The 19,548-nt window shown below is 47.4% G+C and overlaps 1 protein-coding gene and 1 non-coding gene across 4 annotated transcripts; both read right to left on the reverse strand.

Moving 5' to 3' along the window:
• Positions 1 to 306: 306 nt before the first annotated feature.
• Positions 307 to 378, reverse strand: TRNAC-GCA. Its single transcript has one exon. It is a non-coding gene; the product is annotated as a tRNA-Cys (tRNA).
• Positions 379 to 8,936: 8,558 nt separating this feature from the next.
• On the reverse strand, positions 8,937 to 19,436 carry LOC119533938 (zinc finger protein 398-like). 3 transcript variants are annotated; one of them, XM_037835896.1, is made up of 6 exons: positions 19,284 to 19,436; positions 16,711 to 17,064; positions 16,061 to 16,187; positions 14,753 to 14,866; positions 11,218 to 11,331; positions 8,937 to 10,347 (listed from the first exon to the last, which is right to left on the reverse strand). In XM_037835896.1, the coding sequence occupies exons 1-6, from the start codon at positions 19,299 to 19,301 to the stop codon at positions 9,197 to 9,199; spliced, it is 1,878 nt and encodes a 625-aa protein (XP_037691824.1). In that variant the 5' UTR covers positions 19,302 to 19,436; the 3' UTR covers positions 8,937 to 9,196. The 3 variants fall into 3 exon arrangements, with proteins under 3 accessions (XP_037691824.1, XP_037691825.1, XP_037691826.1); XM_037835897.1 differs by lacking the exon at positions 19,284 to 19,436 and having other exon boundaries at positions 16,061 to 16,147; positions 16,711 to 16,969; XM_037835898.1 differs by lacking the exons at positions 16,061 to 16,187; positions 19,284 to 19,436 and having other exon boundaries at positions 16,711 to 16,969.
• Between the last annotated feature and the right edge of the window lie 112 nt (positions 19,437 to 19,548).

Raw genomic sequence — 19,548 nt, forward strand, 5'->3', positions numbered from 1 at the left:
GCAATGCTCAGCCAACTAAGCTCATCACATCATTATTGCAATAATCTAGACTCTCTTCTTCCTGTCTTATCCCAAAATAAACCAAACATTGCAGCAACAAACAAGATTTTGTTTTGTTTCATTCTGATCATCTCTCTCCCTCTAGTGGACAGCTGTTGATTATCTATACCCTGCATCCATTTTTCCAACTGCTCAAGAGTGTCTTATTTTTTTTCTTATCACCCTCATGGTCTTTTCTCCCAAATATGCTCTTCCAAAATGTGAGATCTAGGATGAGTTCTTTGAGTAAAAGAAAACGGAAACCCCAGGGGGCACCTGGATTTGAACCAGGGACCTCTTGATCTGCAGTCAAATGCTCTACCACTGAGCTATACCCCCAGCTGTGAAGCTATTTTCTATGGATAGTATTTCATCTTTAGAATCATGTGGTAGTGGATAATGCTGGAGATTAAATTTTGGCTGATATAAAGTAAAAGAATGATTTATGGGACACAATAAAAATTAAAAAACAAAAAGAAAAAAATCAAAGAAGCTGGCTTCCAAGGACTCAAAATCTACTAGGACACACTTCCTCCAACTTTCTTCTCTGCTTCGCTTAAAACAGCTTCTCTCAAATCAGCCTCTCCATGCGGATGAAACCCTGCCTCCAACCTCTCTAGGTTCACATATCCACATTTTGGTTATTAGAGAGAAAAAGGCTTGAGTCTGGAAAGCCCCTAGGGAAGGAATGTAATGGTCCTGGCTTGGGTTCTGTGCCCATCTACGACCAACCACTTTGTCCAGGGGATAGGGTGATTTTTGGTTAACACAGCTAACTAAAAACAATGTCCAAGACCCTCAGTGGAGTTGCCTCTTCCATTCAGAATACATGTCCATGGTAGAGGAGAAAAGATGGTTCCCCAAAAGAAGTTATTAGTGGCCAAAGGAGGCCACTGGTGTAACCCTGGTACCTCCCCAGTCTGAATCTACCATATCCAGGAAGATTGGCAACCTGTGCTTCTGTTGCACAGAGGCTCCCCAAGCCATCCCAAGCCATAAACATAGCTTGATCATTATTCATTCATCCAAGAAGCACATGATATGTGCCTATTGTGCACCTGACCCTAACAATCACATTGTTCTGCCTTTCAGCACTAACAGCCCAGTGGAAAGGCCTGGCATGATAACAAATGATAATAACATAGTGTAAACCAGATGCTAAGGAAACACAGGAGACAGAAAGGGGGGTTGGTGACATTTCCCTAGATAACACTTGAAATATGTCTTACACTCTGAGTTTACTTAATGAAAAAGGGAAGCAGGGATAGGAATTCCAGGTTAAAATGACAGCAAGAGAAAAACCATCAAGTCAAACTCTTGACAAGACTGTTCAAGGCTGGTTGACGCACACATGTTGGGATGTGGGAGGTGGGAGAGGGAGCTGGAGAAGAGGTCTTGCTGTCTGTTCTAGTTTGCTAATGCTGCCGGAATGCAAAACACCAGAAATGGATTGGCTTTATAAAAGGGGATTTATTTAGTTACAAAGTTACAGTCTTAAGGCCATAAAGTGTCCAAGTTAATACATCAGCAATTGAGTACCTTCACTGGAGGATGGCCAATGGCGTCTGGAATATCTCTGTTAGCTGGGAAGGCACGTGGCTGGCGTGTGCTCCAAAATTCTGGTTTCAAAATTGCTTTCTCCCAGGACGTTCCTCTCTAGGCTGTAGGTCCTCAAAAATGTCACTCTTAGTTGTACTTGGGATATTTGTCCTCTCTCAGCTTCTCTGGAGCAAGTCTGCTTTCAACAGCCGTCTTCAAACTGTCTCTCATCTGCAGCTCCCATGCTTTCTTCAAAGTGTCCCTTTGGCTGTAGCTCCTCTTCAAAGGGTCACTCTCAGCTGCACTGAGTTCCTTCTGTTTGTCAGCCCATTTATATGGCTCCACTGATCAAGGCCCACCCTGAATGGGTGGGGCCACGCCTCCATGGAAATATCTAATCAGTCATCACCTACACTTGGGTGGGGCACATCTCCATGGAAATACTCAAAGAATTTCAATCTAATCAGCACTAAAATGTCTGCCCCACAAGATTGCATCAAAGAATATGGCTTTTCCTGGGGGACATAATACATTCAAACTGACACACTGTCTAAGGGCTTGTTTGTAGTGCAGCAGGATCCCCACAAGGGATTAATAAGAGGTGGAACACCAGGTGTGACTCCAAGGAAGGAAATATGATAAATCAACCTGTCAATGTGTGGGGCTAGAATATAGGGTGTTTGACCGCAGTTTAAGAAATCCAGGTTCAAATCCAGATGCCTTCTCCCTATTGCGTCTTTCACATGTGAGTGTCCTCTTGTTACATTGCTATGTAGTCCTCTTGAGAGAGGATAATTGGTACTGAGGGGGAAGTCAGGGCATGCCTTCACTGTGGGTGTCTTGCAAAGGGCAAGGTGCCTATTCAGAAGGTTACTTAAGCCCTGAGATCAGGGCAGGGGCCTGCAGAGCAAACAGCGCGGGGGCCCCCTTAGGCCTCAGCACCACCAGGTTAAGTATCAGCTTCTCCAGCTGTGATAAAATTGAAACTCCTATGTTGGCCAACAAGGCCCTTCACCTAGACTGCCAGCTCTATCACGTCAGGAACTGTGTCTATCTTTTCATGATATACCCCTGGAACTCAATGATATTTGCTGATTTAATGAACCCAACACCACCAACCTCTGTAGACTCACATCTTGATTCTTCCTTCAAGACAAACACGCAGTTCATGCTACGTAGAATTCTACACAGAATTATTTTCTCCCCTGAGACATAGTTACTCATTCTTCAAGACCCTGCACAAACATTCTTTCTCCTATGGGTACATCCCTGCCTCTCCCAAACAGTTAGTCTCTCCCTCCTCTGGGTTCCCACATCACTGTATATTCCTCTATTTCACTGTTACCATTTTGTACTGGATTCAAGCCCTTTACATGTCTCACAAAAACACACATGCACACACCCCTCAGAGTATGGCCCCTTTAAGAGCAGATATCATTATTTCTATATGTGCTGCACTTAGTGAGGAAAATGCTACTGAATAAATGAATAATTGAATAAATAAATCTCGATCCCCCAGTTGCATTGTAATTTCACAGTTAAAAGGCAAGGACTCTCTGAAACTCCTGCTCTGTTCAGCAGCACCTGGAGCAGGTGAAGCTAACACCTCCCGAGCACCATCTCAGGTCAGGACTGGCCTCATGAGCATGTGGCCTGTGTAGTCTTATAGGGCCCCAAACGCAGAAGGGTCCCACGTTCCATTTAATGTTCTGCTATTGCTGTCTCAGAACTCTTAATCTTATTTTGATCTTATGTTTTGTGAGTGAAGCCAATGGAACAATGGAGCATGAACCAAAGAGATACATGCAAAATATGTGTCCTCCTCTGTTCCTTGCTTCCCCATTTGCATGTAGTGTTCGTGATGCTACATGAACGTAGAATTCTGGTCGACTGCAATGCATGGAAGTCCAGTGGGACTCAATGTGAGCACAAGGTAAACATGTTGCATCTATGACTGAGAAAATGGGGATACTGACATCCCCTGAGTCCAGACTTGTCACTGGAACCAGAACTTGTCTCAAACACGGAAAAAAGGCAAAGGTGTTCTAAGAAATACAAATGACCAAGGATATTTCTCATACTCTTTCTTGCTTGTATTTTATCTTACTTGTACTAGCTACCCACTTAACACTGAAAATGATAACATAGAACATAACATAAGATAGGGCAATGCATACATGGCTCCTTTTCCTTTCAGTCTTTCCTTACTCCTTAGTACACTGAAGTAGAGAGGCTGGTAGACTGCCACGTATCAAGAAGTGAAATAAAACAGTTGAGTTACTTTTGTGCAGTGTTTTCACTGTTCTGGTGAGAAAAAAAACCTTTTCATGTATGAGCTATGAAATATGGATTCTGCCTTTTCAGTGATTCTGAGTATAAGTTAAATGCTTTTATATTTGCAGAGAAGAATGGTAAAATTCATGCTAATACTTTAACATTTAAATTTGTCTTTACTTAGAATGACCTTATAAAGCAAAATAACAAATGCATGACAAGTTGAGACAGAATATGGAAGAAAGAAAAAAGCTTTATATTTTAGTACCTTGAATGGCACTTTCCCCCTGATTTTCAAACAAGTCTCCACAGTTTGATTTTGCACTGGGCCCCACAAATTATGTAGCTGGCCAGATTTGGCCCACAGGCTGTAGTTTACTGACCCTGATATAGGGGCAATGATAATTATTTAAGGATTGTGAAGGGAGTTGCTTTCCATTAACAACATTGAAAGTGTTGCAAAAATAAATCAGTAGGTTCAGGATAGCCAACTGCCAATTTAAGGCAAACTGACAGCCAAAGGGCCTTTTGGGGAGCCTTGAAAAGGGCTCACATCTCCTTAAGCCACAGGACAGAATGTACTGAAAGCTGGGTGGTAAAGGTGTGAAAGAGACGATGTATAGTGTCAACAGATTTCCTGTCACAATCAGTGTCCATAGAACAGTTGGACATGAAGCCTGAATGGGGGGATTTGGGTGGACAAGCCTGAGAAGTTTGGGCCCCCAAATCTCCCTTTACTTTCTGGATAGCAAAAGCAGCCTCCTTACCCATTCCAAAATAGAATAGTCTCTTACCTGGAGGTCATGCAATGACTTGTCCTGGAGAAGGTACCTAGCCTTGTTCATCTCAAGAAGCACCTCTAGTACCCTCATCACCCCCAGGCCATTTACCAGGATGAGGTCTCAGCACAGCTGATGTGGGAAGAATAATCTCCACTCCAGGAGGAAATAATTTATATGCCAAAGAAATTGCAGAGCCTCGATAATATGTGCCAGCAGGTATCAGAGCAAGGCATGTGGTTATTGATCATTGTGGGAGGGGAAGGTATAAGGCTGGATAGGAGGATTCATTGGCATGGGTGCCTTCACTCAAGACTCAGGATTCAATGCGTGGACAAGGATGCCTGTCTGCTGAAATGGCTTCTTGAAGCTTGGACGTGACAATAGACTACAGTAAATGAAACAGAAATTCTAGAAATGCATAGTAATGCAGAAGGGTCAGAAAGCTCAGGGTGGATGGGTAGTGTTAGGAAGGAGTGGTAGGAAAAGATTGCAGAGTTAAGCGGGGTCATGCCAAGAAGGAACCTGGGTGCCATTGAGCTCAGATTTCATCCTGTACATTGTAGAGAGCCAGAGAAGAATCTTAAACAGGGAGGCAACATGTTTTAGACCTCACTCAAGTTGTTGAGTGACTGTAGGGAAGACTGATTGGGCTTTTGCTATGGTCTAAAGTGAAATGTGAAGCCTTGACTAGAGTTTTGGTAACAGCGTAACAACAGCTATTAATATCTAACACTTTGCTAGGCAATATTCCAAGCACTTTACATGTACTTTCTCATTAATGCTGACAATGCTGAAGTAGGTATTATCATCCCCATTTTGCATATGAGGAAACGGAAGCAGAAAGATCAAGTAAGTAGCCCAAAGTCAAACTAGATAGTGGTGAAGGGAGTAGAAGTAAGAAAGTAAAAATGGGAAAGAGGGAAAGGTGATTAGGTGGGTGCAAGGAGAATGGAAATTAGCCTCCAACTGCTGCTTTAACTTCATTCAAGGTGTCATCAAGGTAGTCATTTACCTGGTGCAGCAGTTCCTCTAACAGAACATTAAGTGCCTTGCGGGAAGACCTGCAGGCGGGAGCACCCGCGGACCCCAGCATCATGGGTAGTTGAATGCTGACTGCAGTGCTGATTGTTAATTATTGAGCCACTGTGATTACGCTTAATGTGCCCATGGAGTTCCACTGGCATCTCAATGTGACTGAGGAAGGTGGTTCTTCTGTCAAATGCAAGAGCTATCTTGTGATCTGAATTATTGTAGCCCATCTAGAGAGGACCGAACCCTGTTTTGGGTTCACTGTTATATCTCTAAGACCTTTGTCTAAAAATGAATCTTTTGCTCTGTTATTACCATGAATATTAAGTAGCTAGCTAGTTCTTTTTTTAAAAGGAAACTTATCTCACGTGAATTTTTCTCATTTTGGGAACATATCTACAGTCTGAATGCACTTTGCTTCCTGCCTTGAAAATGGAGTATTCATAGTGAAATGGATGTATTTTTTTTTCTTTTCTTAGTGAAATATAAAGTAAGAGTGTGCCTTATTAATGGCATCTTAGAGCTAATGAAATACAGTAAATGTATAAATATTATTCAAGGCAGAAAGTGGTAAAAAAAAAGTATTGTTTAAACTGGTATTATTAGATCTATAACATCAAAATGGCACAACTTATGAAAAACATTTTATTTATTAATTCCACAAACATGGAGTGCTCTCTGTGCTGGGCACCATGCTGCAGGCTGAGGATCCTGCAGTGAACAGAACAGAAAAGGCCCCTGCCCTCCAGGAGCTTACAGGCTAGCCCTTGAGCAAGGCAGCCCACACAAGCCCTTTTTTGGCCCCTGTCCTGGACTTTAATCCATCCAGTACCTTTTTTCAGAACTTCAAAATGGAAGCACAGTTGAAAACAACTTAATCAATGATCATCCAAACCTGGAATCAGCTACTGCACCAAAAACTGACTGGGTAAGAAGGGGGAAAGGAGACACTTACAATTCCTTATAAATACTTTCCTTGTTTACAGAGGCTATAAGTTATTATAGTAAGTTACAGAGCATCCAATAAAAACACTTCCTGCCTATTACACACTCAAGATACAAATACAAAAGCCCAGGGAAGTAGTGCAAGAAACCCTGATTTTTCCTGAGTGCAACTTTCCCGAGTTCTACTGACATTTCCTCATGTTCCCTCTAAAGCGAGGAAAATGGCAAGTCATCTCCAATGCTAGTCCTTGTAAAGACATGCATGTACCATTCAACCATACAAGGTCCAGGGATAGGGACCAGGTGTGGAGGGGGTGGGTGGATGTTGAGACACAGGGGCCAATCTGATGGCTGGGGCTTTGAAAATCAAGATCCTGAGGGGTTTGCCTGCAACATGGGAGAATTTCTAAATATCAGGGTCACAGCTGGAGCCAATTTGGCTGAGATCTCCAGGAGCTGAGAAGGTACTCAATTTATCAAAATGGCAGGGTCCTAAACCAGCCAATCACCAAAAAAGGCCTACCTCAGAAGCCCTTTATTGGCCCTAAATCAGTCAGACGGGGGGAAGCTCCTCAAAGGCTGCCAGGCTATGGCCAGGTTTCTTTCCTCCCCTTTTTCTTGACTTTCAAGTACTTCTGCAATACTTACTGCTGCCCATACCATGTGCTGCCATTTCTGTCTGGCTCCCCAGTGGTCATCTATGGGAGATAACCCCTCCACAGCCCCACAAACAGGGCTTTTAAGACAGGAACCAGGTCTGAGTTTTCTTTGTGTCTCCACATTGGCTAGGATAGGACCAGGAGCAAGTTGGGTCCTCAGGAAGGACCATTTGCCTCATGCTCCTAACAATGGCTTGAAGGACAAGTCTTATCCCACCTGGACAGTGCCTTACCTGGGCCCAAGGAGCTGCTCATGAGAACTGGGCCACAGCCAGACCAGGCCCTTCTGTGGCAGTGTGGTTCATGAAGTTGCCTTTGAGGTAATGGAGGGAGAAGGTGGAAGTCAGGGGAAGGTTTGCTGTGTCTTGCAAAAACTCAAGAATCTTGGAGTCACACCTGAGACACAGTCAGGTGCAACTTATTAAAATAACAGGCTGGAACTTGGCAGTGAACTCACTGCCCTACCCCGCTCCCACGTGGGATTTGACTCCCAGGGGTGTAATCTCCCTGGCAATGTGGGGTATGACTCCCGGGGATGAATCTGGACCTGGCATCATGGGATTGAGAACATCTTCTTGACCAAAAGAGGGATGCAAAATGAAACCAAATAAAGTTTCAGTGGCTGAGAGATTCCAAATGGAGTCAAGAGGTCACTCTAGTGGGCATTCTTATGCACTATATAGAAATCCCTTTTTAGGTTTTAATGCATTGGAATAGCTAGAACACCTGAAACTATCAAACTGAAACCCAGTAGCCTTGACTCTTGAAGATGATTGTATAGCAATGTAGCTTATAAGAGGTGACAGTGTGATTGTGAAAGCCTTGTGGATCACACTCCCTTTATCCAGGGTATGGATGGATGAGTAGAAAAACGGGGACAAAAAACTAAATGAAAAATAGGGTGAGGGGAATGATTTGGGTGTTCTTTTTTATTTTTTATTCTTATTCTGATTCTTTCTGGTACAAGGAAAATGTTCAAAAAATAGACTGGGGTGATGAATGCACAACTATATGATGGTACTGTGAACAACTGATTGTACACTTTGGATACTGTATGGCACATCAATATATCTCAATAAAATTGAACTTAAAAAAAAATAACAGGCTGGGGATGGGGGAGCAGAGGAAATGTTCTCCTGAGCCAGGGCCCTCCCACCACCACTTCTCAGGAAACATTTTAGAAACTGCCTGGTTACCATGTGAGAAACCAATAGGTACAAACAAAGTGAGCAAGCCTAAGACTCTAACCTCGGAGTACCACCAAGTAATTATTTATCTCCTTACTGGGAATTATGTCTCCCCAAATCACTCCCTTAAAAGCAAACCACTCTCGTGTATGGATGGATGAGTAGAAAAATGGGGGCAAAAAAAAAAAAAAAAAAAAAAAAAAAGCACCCAGTGATCTTTTTTACTTTAATTGTTCTTTTTCACTATAATTTTTAGTCTTATTACTTTTGTGTGTGTGGTAATGAAAATGTTCAAAAATTAATTTTGGTGATGGACACACAACTATATGGTGGTACTGTGAACAACTGACTGTACGCTTTGTATGACTGTATGGTATGTGAATATATCTCAATAAAATTGAATTATTAAAAAAAAAAAAAAAAAAAAAGCAAACCACTCTCCACCACTGTCGCCACCCCCACCCCCACCCCCCAACCCAGACAGTTCTGTAGGGTGAAGCCCAAGATCCTAAAGGTTTGCCCAAAGGTTGGAGCTGACTCCTGGGGCCCCGCCTCCATCCAGGCTGCTCCGACAGGCTGCAGCAAGAAGTCCCTTGAGCCCTTTGCCCACCCTACAGTCCTGGGAAGCCTAGTCGTCAGCACAGACGTACTCTGAAGCTCCCCTCAGGAGAGATGGTTTGAATCCATACGACACCAATCCCCTTCTGCTCTCAGTGGTCCTTTTAGGGGGGCCCTTAGGGTGCTAGCCTGCATTCTCCATCTTCACGCAGGAGACAGAACTGTACGGAGACACCCCTAGGCCCTCGGGATCACCGCCCCTCGGCTGCCTGCCCCCGTGGCGCCCCCCGTGGTCCGGCTCCGTCCTGGCACCCTCTGATCTGGGTGTGACCGTTGGGTCACTAGGGGGCTTCTTCCTCACGGCACCTTTGGGGGATTCTGCGGGTGGCTTTTTGGTCGGGGAGCCCCTCTCGCAGGCTGCACAAGACCGGGAGTCCTGGCTGGCATGGCTGCCTTGGTGGCGCACGAGCCAGGAATGACAGATGAAGCTCTTGCCGCACTGGCCACAAGGATAGAGCTTCTCCTGCGAGTGGCTGCGCAGGTGCCGCAGGAGGCTGGGTCTCTGCGCGAAGCGCTTGCCGCACTGGGCGCACTTGAAGGTGCGCTCGCCCGAGTGCATGTTCTGGTGCACGGTGAGGTTGGCCAGGCGCGTGAAGCGCTTCTCGCACTGGGCGCACTGGAACGGCTTCTCGCCGGTGTGCGTGCGCCGGTGCTCCACCAAAGTGGAGAGGCGGCTGAAGCGGCGCTCGCACTGGGCGCACTGGTACGGCTTCTCGCCGGTGTGCGTGCGCCGATGCTCGAGCAGCGTGGAGAGGCGGCTGAAGCGCTTCTCACACTCGGCGCACGGGTACGGCTTCTCCCCCGTGTGCGTGCGGTAGTGGGTGGTGAGGGTGGACTGGTGGATGAAGCTCTTGCCGCACTGGGCACAGGTGTAGGCGCGCTCGGCTGTGTGCACCCGGGAGTGGCTGGCGAGGTTGGCCCGCTGTGCGAAGCTCTTCGGACACTGCGGACAGGCGAAGGGCCGCGGCACGTGATGGGCGCGCTGGTGCTGTGCCCAGGGCTCCTTCTGGTCGAAACTCTGGGGGCACTCGGTGCGGGAGTAGCACTGCCCCGCTGCTGGCACGGCCGCGCTCTGAGGGCCCAGAGGGAGGGGGCCCACGTCTCTCTCCCTGGGGAGAGGCCTGCCCGGCGGAGTCCCCGGCAGAGGCGGATCCTCACAGATGTCCCGCTCTAAGCCCTCTTTGTCACGTGCCCCTTCCACTGCCCAGGCTGGCTGCGGAAAATGAGAATCTCTCCCCTGGCTCCTCTTCTCTTTGCTGACCAGCCAGTCCTCTGCTGGGAAGGGACAGAGAGGGGAACAGCCAGTCAGTTGCCTCTGCCTTAGTCTCTGGAGCCAGGCCACCCGACCCTTAGCTCTCCTGGTATCTGAGCATGATCCTGTCATCAAGACCCTCTGCTCTGGCCCCAGCCTCGTTGATCTCCTATGTGCCTCTTGCCAACTTTGCCACTCTACATACAAACACCCTGTTTAGTCTCACCTCTGTGCCTCTGCTCCAGCAGTCCTTGCCACCTAGAGCGCCTCCCACTTTCTCTGCCTCTTATTCACCCATCAAGCCTCCCAGCAATCTAATGGGGCCCCCCAAGACCAGCACAGTGACATTCTCCATCTGACGGCATGTTCATCTATACCATGTGAGGACGCGAGACGTCTCATATACCATAGCTTGGCCACTGAACCCCTTAAATTGTAGCTATATATGCTTTTTCTTAGGATACTGTCCAAAAGTTTCTTTAGATTCTCAAAGGGCTCTGAAAACAGTTGTTTTTTTTTTCTTCTTTTATGGTGTTTATCTGTGCTAAGCTTTCTCTCTCCTCCTCAACTAGAAACTCCTAGAGGATTGGGACCCAGTACACCTACACCTGTGTGTTATACATTGATGAGTCCAAGTGCCCAGTCCACAGAGGCTACAGAGATGTTCAAAATCTGAAGTCAGAAACAGTTTTCTGGGATAAAAGGAGAATTATTTAATGCAACTGTATGGAAAGAGACCACACAGCAAACATACAAAGACCAGAGATACAAAGAAGGCCCAGGGAGCCTGCATAAGAAGGTCCTAGAGGAAGGTGCTCTCAGGCCTTCCAAGGGAATGCACGTCTCCCAAGGCACAGGGGGCACAGCCGGCAACCTTGCCCACCAATCCTTACCTGAGTATATGTGCATAGAGATCTCCTCTGGGACCTCCTGGTTCCTCCCACAGGCCTCTTTCTCTTGCTTGATCCAGGGCAGAACTTCTTGGGTAGATTCCAAGGGGTCTGTTTCTAAGGCAGGGAGAAGGGGGCCTGTGGGCATCAGATGTTACTGGGCTTTTTCCTTTCACAATCTTGGGACCAGACACCATAAGGGCACTCCCCACAGAACCACAGGCCCCAGCAAAAGCAGGGCAGATACTGGGAATTTCTGAGAACACAGGAGTATGATGTGGTGGAAAGAGCCCTGGACAGGGAGTCAGGAGAACGGAGGGTGAGCAAATGACAGGCTATGAGCTGTGACAGAGATAGTCATCATCCAATACTATCCACTTCTGCTTCAACAGTAACAGAACACTTGACTTTTTATCCCCCTGGGCATATGGCCACCTAGAATAAGGAAAACCCAGGCTTCCCCTGCCAGTACATATTGCCATGTGGCAGATTCTGACTAATGGGAGGCAAAGAGCTCTGCCTCTTACAGCTATATGACCTCTGACAATGTATTTAGTCTCTGTGCCTCAGTTTCTTTATAACATGAAGAAACAAAAAGTTATAATGAGGCTTAGATTGGTCAATAGTTGTAAAATACATAAGTACTAAATATGTATCCATTGAATAAAAAATAAATGTGTTGTACTGAAGGGAAAGCCTCACCCCCCACCCATTTCCCCTTTTGCTTTCTTCCTAATGGCTATGGACAAGATAATGTGCCGTCTTGTCCCATGGTGACAAGGCCACCTCCTTGGAATGGTGCAACAACAAGATGAAAGGAACCTGGGTCTCTGACACCGTGGGCTGCCAAACCAGCCCTATAATGAGAGAGGAACAAATCACTACCTTGTTTAAGCTACTGTTTGTGCTTTGTTTTGTTGTTTTAGTCTCTATAATAGCAGAAAAATCTTAATCCTGTGTAACACAGTGACCATGGGTAAGTGACCTCATAATCTGCACCAATCGTTAAGATCTGTTTTCAGAATAGGGGATAATTACTGCTCCTCCTGCCTGCCCAGGGCTGGATGCAGGGGAGGCACAATTTCTGTTAAATGAAGATGAATGGAGAACATTCCAAGCCACCAACATCCCATAGCTATCACAGAGCTCAACACTGTGCCAGATTTTGTACCGAGGACTACAGTGACACAACTCTTCCCTTTCTGCTGTAGACTGAGTTAACTCTGACAGCCACTTTCCGAAGACAACTACATGTGCCTGGCTCTCAACACACCACACTTACCTGGAAACAAAGGTCCTTTAATGCAGGCAGTCCTGGCTCTCAGGAATGAAGTAGATCAAAACATACCAACAAAGTTAAAATGGGAAATTTCATATATATATTACTACAATAAAATAAAAAACAAACAAAAAAGCAGGTCCTAAGAAAGGGGACCTATTGTTAAGTGAAATCGGCAAGCTGCAAAATATTATTTTTGTTTTTTTTAAACTCCTTATTTTTCTACAGTACAAACATATATGCAAATGCATAGGTAAAAAGCCTTAAAGGTAACATACCAAAGTGATGATAGTGGCTTACCCTGGGGAGGGGATGAGGATTGGTAGAATGGCCAAAGATAGAGCCCTTTAGTTTCACTTGTAATCTTGCAGTTCTCAGTGAGAATGTATTCATATAATTTTTATACAAGCAAAACATAAGCACTTTTAAAGGTTAGAGGTTTATCAGTCACTTTTCAAAGGGATCCACTAGCCTGGGTTCTCAAACTCTGATGTGCATCAAAATCACCTGAGGAACTTATTAAAGCTGGAGATTCCCAGACCTACTGAACCAGAATCCACTTCTACACCTTTTTCAGAATTCCTGGCAGGGTAGGCACACCTCTGGAAGCCTCCAAGTCAATAAAGCGGTCTTACACCACATTGTCTCAGGGCCCACAGGTTTGTGGCAGAGGATGTAGAAGCAGCTCCTGGAAGCAAGCCCAAGTCCTCGGGCAGCTGGGAAGACACAAACCTTTCTTCTGATAAATGTGGAAAAGCTTAGCAGAGGGTGGAATATAAGAGTAACTACTAAAACAGAAAGTACCACCCCAACCCAGAGCAGATCTCAAATTCCTGAGGACCCCACTCCTCCACCTCTCACTGCTCACCTGAGCCTGCATTCAGAAGCATCTCTGGCTCCACTGTGGAGCAAGAGCCAGCCAGGATGCCTCAGTTAAACCCTGCCTGCTCTGCACCTGCCTGGAGCTGCTGCAGTCCTGGGAACCAGGTGCTTTGCCACAGCCTCTCAGCAAAGCCTCAGTCTTGCCCCCACCTGCTGTAGGATCCCAGCCTGGAGGCCGGGGGCTGATATAGTCCCTGGGCCCCAGCTCTCCTCCCTGCACCACAGGGGAAAAAGCACCTCACCGGAGACTGCCAGGCTCCAGTAACAGTGTTCAGCAAAAACAAATAATGAAACCACAAGAGCCACACTCTGCCTCCCCAGCCTTCTCACTCACTACTTCCCAGCATGATCAGGCTGCTATCTTCATTCTGTGGCATACAGGCCCCTTTGCTGGCTCTGCCCTTTGTTGTGCCCCACCCCCACAGGTGCCTGGAAAATGCTACTTTTACCATCAATCCTACATGTCAGTCACTCAATACCCTTGGCAATGTCCACCTTCTTCCCGCTATTCCACTCTGAGCTCACTGACTTAATTCACCTACGCAAAGAACCCGCTTCAAAGATGAATCCTATCTCCCCAAATAAAATATAAGATATAGAAAGCAAGAAATGGATGTCTTGGCATGATCCTTTGTGTTCTGAGAGAACAAAGCTCCAGAGTTTCCACTCCCTGCTTCAATCAAACTGCTTCTACTTTTCCCTGTTACGTTTCCCAGCTGTAATTTGAGCAAAAGCCTCCTCATCTACAAAAAACAAAAAGAATTTTTTAAACCATGTATCTGGTCCAATACTATTATTTAAAAGAAAAAGAAAACTGAGCTCCTATGCTCCTATATTCCTATGTTCATCATCCATGTAATAATTACTCATTTGTTATCCTAGAATGTGCCAGGCACTGTGTTAGGTGCTGGGGACATAACAGCAATACTCAATCCCTTCCCTCAGGGAGAAAAAAGTCTAGTAGAAGATGGAGAAATAAAGAGGCAGAGTAAGAAATACACAAGAGAGTTAGGGCTGAGGGACATGGGGACCAAGCACAGGGATCAGGTTGGATATCATGGAGGAAATGGTCCAAAGTCTTCTCTCAGGAGTTCTGCACTCTCTATACCTTTCCCAAGTCTCGGTCTGCCTTCCTGCCCCTCCAGACAAGCTTCCCAGGATAGTCTCAGGCAACAGTGACCACTCCTAAGGTCAATGTGGTTTGGGAAGTGGCATCAGCTCCTAACAGCCTTTGTGTTACTTCAAGAGGCTCACTTCACCACCCTCTGCCTCAGTTTCTCCAAATGGGGATTCCTGATAACAAACTGTTCTTATTAGGCAAAGGTGGGGGAGGCCCAGGGCCTGCTTCACACTGATGAGAGGCTCTGAGGTACTCACCAGTGCTGTGGCAGCCAGGGCTCTCGTCCCCTTCTACACTGGGCTGGCTGTGGCTGCCCGCTTCTTGCTCTTTCTCCGTTGGGGTCAGGAGCTCTGGTTTGGTGATGGCATGGTCTGTGGAGGAGAAAAAGCGGCCTGGTCTGTCACCAGGGCAGTAGGGGGATCACTCCTCTGCAGCTTTGAAGGGAGGGGGTGCCCTGCCATGGGTTTGGAGCAGGACCTGCTCCCCCTTCAAACTGTGTGAAGGACAGGACTGAGTAGAGCCTGCCATTCCTCCCCAGCCTGGCACTACAGGTGACAAAGCCAGGAGGAAAAACTCCCTTCCTGCTTCCTTCACAGGGGAAGAAACAGAATCTAAGAAATCCAGCAGCAGCCCAACAGTCACCTAGACCAGCCACGTCACATGACAGATGGGAAAACTGAAGCCCAAGAAGGAGAGTTAGTTATACATGGGAAGTCGGCTCTCAGCTCAGTGCACCACCCACTCAGCGGCACGTGCCTCCTGCTGCCCTCCCTTTCACGTGCTCCCCCTACCTCTCCTGAGGCCTGGCATCCTCCCTCACCCCTCCTCCCAGCAGCACACTGCAATTTCTCCTCTGAAAGAGGAAACTTTGTGGGCCTCAGAGTCCCACAGAGGAGAGACAGTGGACAGAAAGCCAACTGCTTTATCTGCCCAAAGCAATCAGATAATTCAGGCATGTAAGCTGGAATAGAATGGGAGTGGGAGGTAGCTACATGAACTTCCTAGACCAAAACAGGTTCTTACACAAGCATATCACATTCACACATGCCCGCAGCACACACTCATACACACTTGCTCTCTATAGACAGCCTGAAGAACTTAACATTCTAGGATCTGGACTTCATTTTCTGGACATAGAGTACACTTAAAAGCGTGCCCACAACTGATCATTCATTCAGCAGAGAACTCATAGTGTGCAGAGTACAACTCAGTGAGCCATAGAGGATGCAAATATAAATTAGAGGAAATTAACAGTGAGGGAGATGAGATGCATGCAAAGGAGCCCTTCCTGGTACCACAGGAAGGACAGTAGTACAGTGAAGAGAAAATTCCAATTCATACTTGTCTCCACAAGGCCTAGGGTGAGTCATTTAACCTCTCTGTGCTTCATTTCATCAAACCTAAAAATGGAAATTAGGGCTACCTTCTACTTGCCTGACGGCAGAGGACTGATCAAATAATCTCAAAGTGCTTCCAGCTCTCAGATCCAAGAGTCTCCTTTGATTCAGTAACGGAATAAAACCAAGGATTTGGGGCTTCTAAGCTCCCAGGGGCCAGCCTCTTACCTAGGGAGACCAGGGTCTCATAGTTCCCCTTCATAACATGCTTGTAGAGTTCCTTCTGCCAGTCTTCCAGGTTGCCCCACTCCTGCTCTGAGAAATACACAGCCACATCCTCAATAATCACAGGCACCTACAAGTACAGGTCACCAATACCCTCTGTGAGTCACAACCATTTCAATGAACAGCTAAAACCAGCTTGCAGGTCTCTTCTCTCCCTGCCCTGAAACCAGAGGGCATCCCAGCCCAAACCACCGGGCACATGCAAACTCATCTTCATCAAGTTTGCTTCAGAGAAAGTGCAGGGACCCGTGACTAAAGGGATTCAGGATCAGGGCTCTTGGGTTCTCCGTACTTCTCCAAGGTACACTGATACCTTCTGTTCCAAATGGGGACTTCTTGGGGGTACTTTCTGGAGACTTCCCCTATTTGAATCAGTTTGCACCCTCAGTGGTCATTCTGGAGTTGAAGGTACAACCAGTGATGAAGCAACCGTCCCAACAAACCCACTCCATCTAACAGGGCAGACATTCTTCCCTGTTACACTTTTCTCCTGAAGTTTCCCAAGTCCCTGAGGACTAGCATAGAGGCCTATGAGCCTGAAGAACCTACTGAATCCCAAGTGGGCCCTCTCCACCCATACTCAGTTCCTGTACCTTGGGGACCTCCCCCTTGCTGCCCGGGGGCAGCCGCAGGATCCAGAAGTTCCTGTTTCGCAGCAGGTTCTCCATGTTCTCCAGCCGCCTCTGCAGCAGCCCGTACTCCTGCAGCAGGGTCCCCAGCATGGCCCATTTGCCCTCCAGCTGGTTGCCAAACTCTAAGGTCATCTTCTCGCAGTCGGCCACCTTCCTCTCAGCTGTCCCAGTTCGCCCTTCCAAGTTTTGAAGTCGTGCAGCCTGAGACTCCATCTTCCTCTCCACAGCCTGCACAGCAGCCAAGATGGCCAGAAGGGAGATCTCTGCAGACTGGATCTGGGCCTCCTGTTGGAGGTCGGTCCCTGTATGCCATCCCTGAGATTAGACACAAGGAGTTGAGTTAGCAGGTATGGCTAGCCACCAAAAGGAAAAGGGCCTCAAGATGTTCCCAGCTACAGGAAGGTCAAGGACCTCCGGGATTGTGGAAACTTCCAAGCACCAGAGGCCTCTCTGACCAGACACCCAAACTGTCAAAGACAAAACTGTCAAAGACAGCAAAAACTGGACCACACAGTGCACCCATGGGGAGACTCTTGAACCAAGACCTGGGGCAATGAAATAATGAAACATTAACATCATAAATGGACAGAGTGTACTGGATTCAAATCCAAGTTTTACCATTTAATAGCTAGCCAATTACTTAGCCAACCTTCTTTTCTCACCTGGGAACAGCCAGCAGCAGGACCCAGTCCTCTGGGCAGAACTGAGTGAGAAACTCAAGTCCAAAAAACTTCCCCAGGGACCAGAATGCAATCTCAGGCCTCACCTATTCTAGAACATCTCACATCCATTACTGCTCAGACGGCTGGCCCTGCTGTTCTGGCCTTCAAGATCTCTAAGACACTTTTAGCCCAGACATTTACCAGTGTGATGACTTCCTGCCCTGCCTAAGATACCAGGATCCCCATGACCCATGTGCCTTGCCTTGTCAACCAGCCCCATGGTAGCCTCCACACTAGAAGGCCGGGTCCAAGCTACCAGGAAACCAAGGCCAGAGAAAGCTGAGAGCCAGCACCTGAGAGCAGTCAGAACAAGGAAACATTGCAAAGAATAACCTACCCACAGGAAGTGGGAGATGTGTCACGTATTACTAGAGGAATAACAAAATAAGAAATTCAGGAATGCCTTAGTGAGGGACAGCTAAAGTAGAAATGGAATTGGAAGAACTTGATTCATATACTGTATCTATCCTATGATTTGAATCCTGTGCCATTTGAAGTAAAACCACTTTACTTCTCCAAAATTTTGTTTCCTCACTTACAATAGGAGGACAGTATAACTTCCCTGATTCCCAAGATTGTTATGAGGATTAAATGAACTAAAGTATGGAAAAGCACTCAGGTTGCATACATTGGCATGTATTATATTGTTCAAAACAAATATAAAGGCACTGGACCAATAATCAGAGTGTATCATGAACCAAAGACTATGATGAATCTAATTCTGTGTAACTGAGGTTCCCCCCAACACATCCCCCCCAAAAGCACTTAGTAAAGTGCCCCACACATACTAGCACCTGTCCCTTCCCTCCTTCTCTCCAAGATCATCCCTTCCATCTCCAAGTCTGGCCTGTGATGAAAACCACGAGGTGTAGCCTGGAGGAGGTAGACACAGTCTTCCCAGATTAGGGACAAACATCCTTACCCCTACACCCACACTCCCACCCCTGGCAATGGCCTGTCACAAATCTGGCATCCAGGAATGCATCTAAACCATTTCAAAGCTATTTCCACCAGGAGGTTAACCCTTTACCATCAGAGACAAAGAAAAAGCTCATCTCAACAGTTCTTGTCACTCAGGGCAGGAGACTGACATAGGTCAAACCTGACCTAGGAACACCTAATCCTAAAGTCTCCCATAATGCACATCCTGCAGGCCAGCAGCAGCAGAAATTTCAGAAGGTGGACAGGTGATTGGAGTCAAAGCTCAGGTCTAGAAGACCTTTATGCACCCTTCACAGTCAATGGCAAGACTGCGGGCTTAGACTGAATATATTTTCCCCAGATGCTGCCACTGCATGAGAAGGGGGATGGAGTGTCTCCCTGAGACGGTCAGTTGCGCTGGGGGTTGGGAGGGGGGTCGGGAGAGAGAGGGAGGGTGGGTGAAAGACAGGTCCAGGAAGGGGAGCCTGGAGAGTCTCTGGAAATGAGGATTTTCACAGTCCATCCTCCACATATCCCAACCCAAAGTCTAAGCGTGACTCGAAGCTCGGATTCCCTGAATGTCAGGGCCAGGAAGGAGCCTCAGAAATGTGGTTAAGTCCAATCTCCTTATTTTATGGATGAGGGAACTGGGGCCAAAAAAGGGGAAAGGACATCATCGTGTAGCCTCAAACGCCCCCCTCAAGTGCAGCTGGCCTTAAGCGTCCTTGTCCTCCTCTCCCTCTATCCCCAAGCTAAGCCCTCCTGCTTCCCCCTCTTCCCCCAGTTGCAGGAGGTGGTGGCGCGGTTTGGGGGACATGGGTCAGGACACCTAACTAGAGAAATTAAGACTCGGCTCCTGGTCCCCTGATCCTCCGAGAGAGCCGCTCTTACCGGAGCCGCCTCGGCCATGGCCCCGCGCTGTCCTGCCCGCGCCCCGGGTGAGTCGTCGCCGACACTGCGCGCGGCCACACGCAGGGCCGGCCTCCTAGCGCTCTCTGCAGGCGGCGCCGCGGCTCCGGCCCCTCCTTCCTCCCGCCGTTCGCCCGCGAGTTCCGGCCTGCGCGGGGCGGCAGGGACAAGCTCCCGGAGCCGAACCGCGTCGTCGGAGCAGCGCGCGCGGGCGGAGAAGACCGCCAGGCGGGCCCGCGACAGCCGC

This window comes from Choloepus didactylus, chromosome 5 (assembly GCF_015220235.1).
Source record: "Choloepus didactylus isolate mChoDid1 chromosome 5, mChoDid1.pri, whole genome shotgun sequence".
Classification (NCBI taxonomy): Eukaryota; Metazoa; Chordata; class Mammalia; order Pilosa; family Megalonychidae; genus Choloepus; species Choloepus didactylus.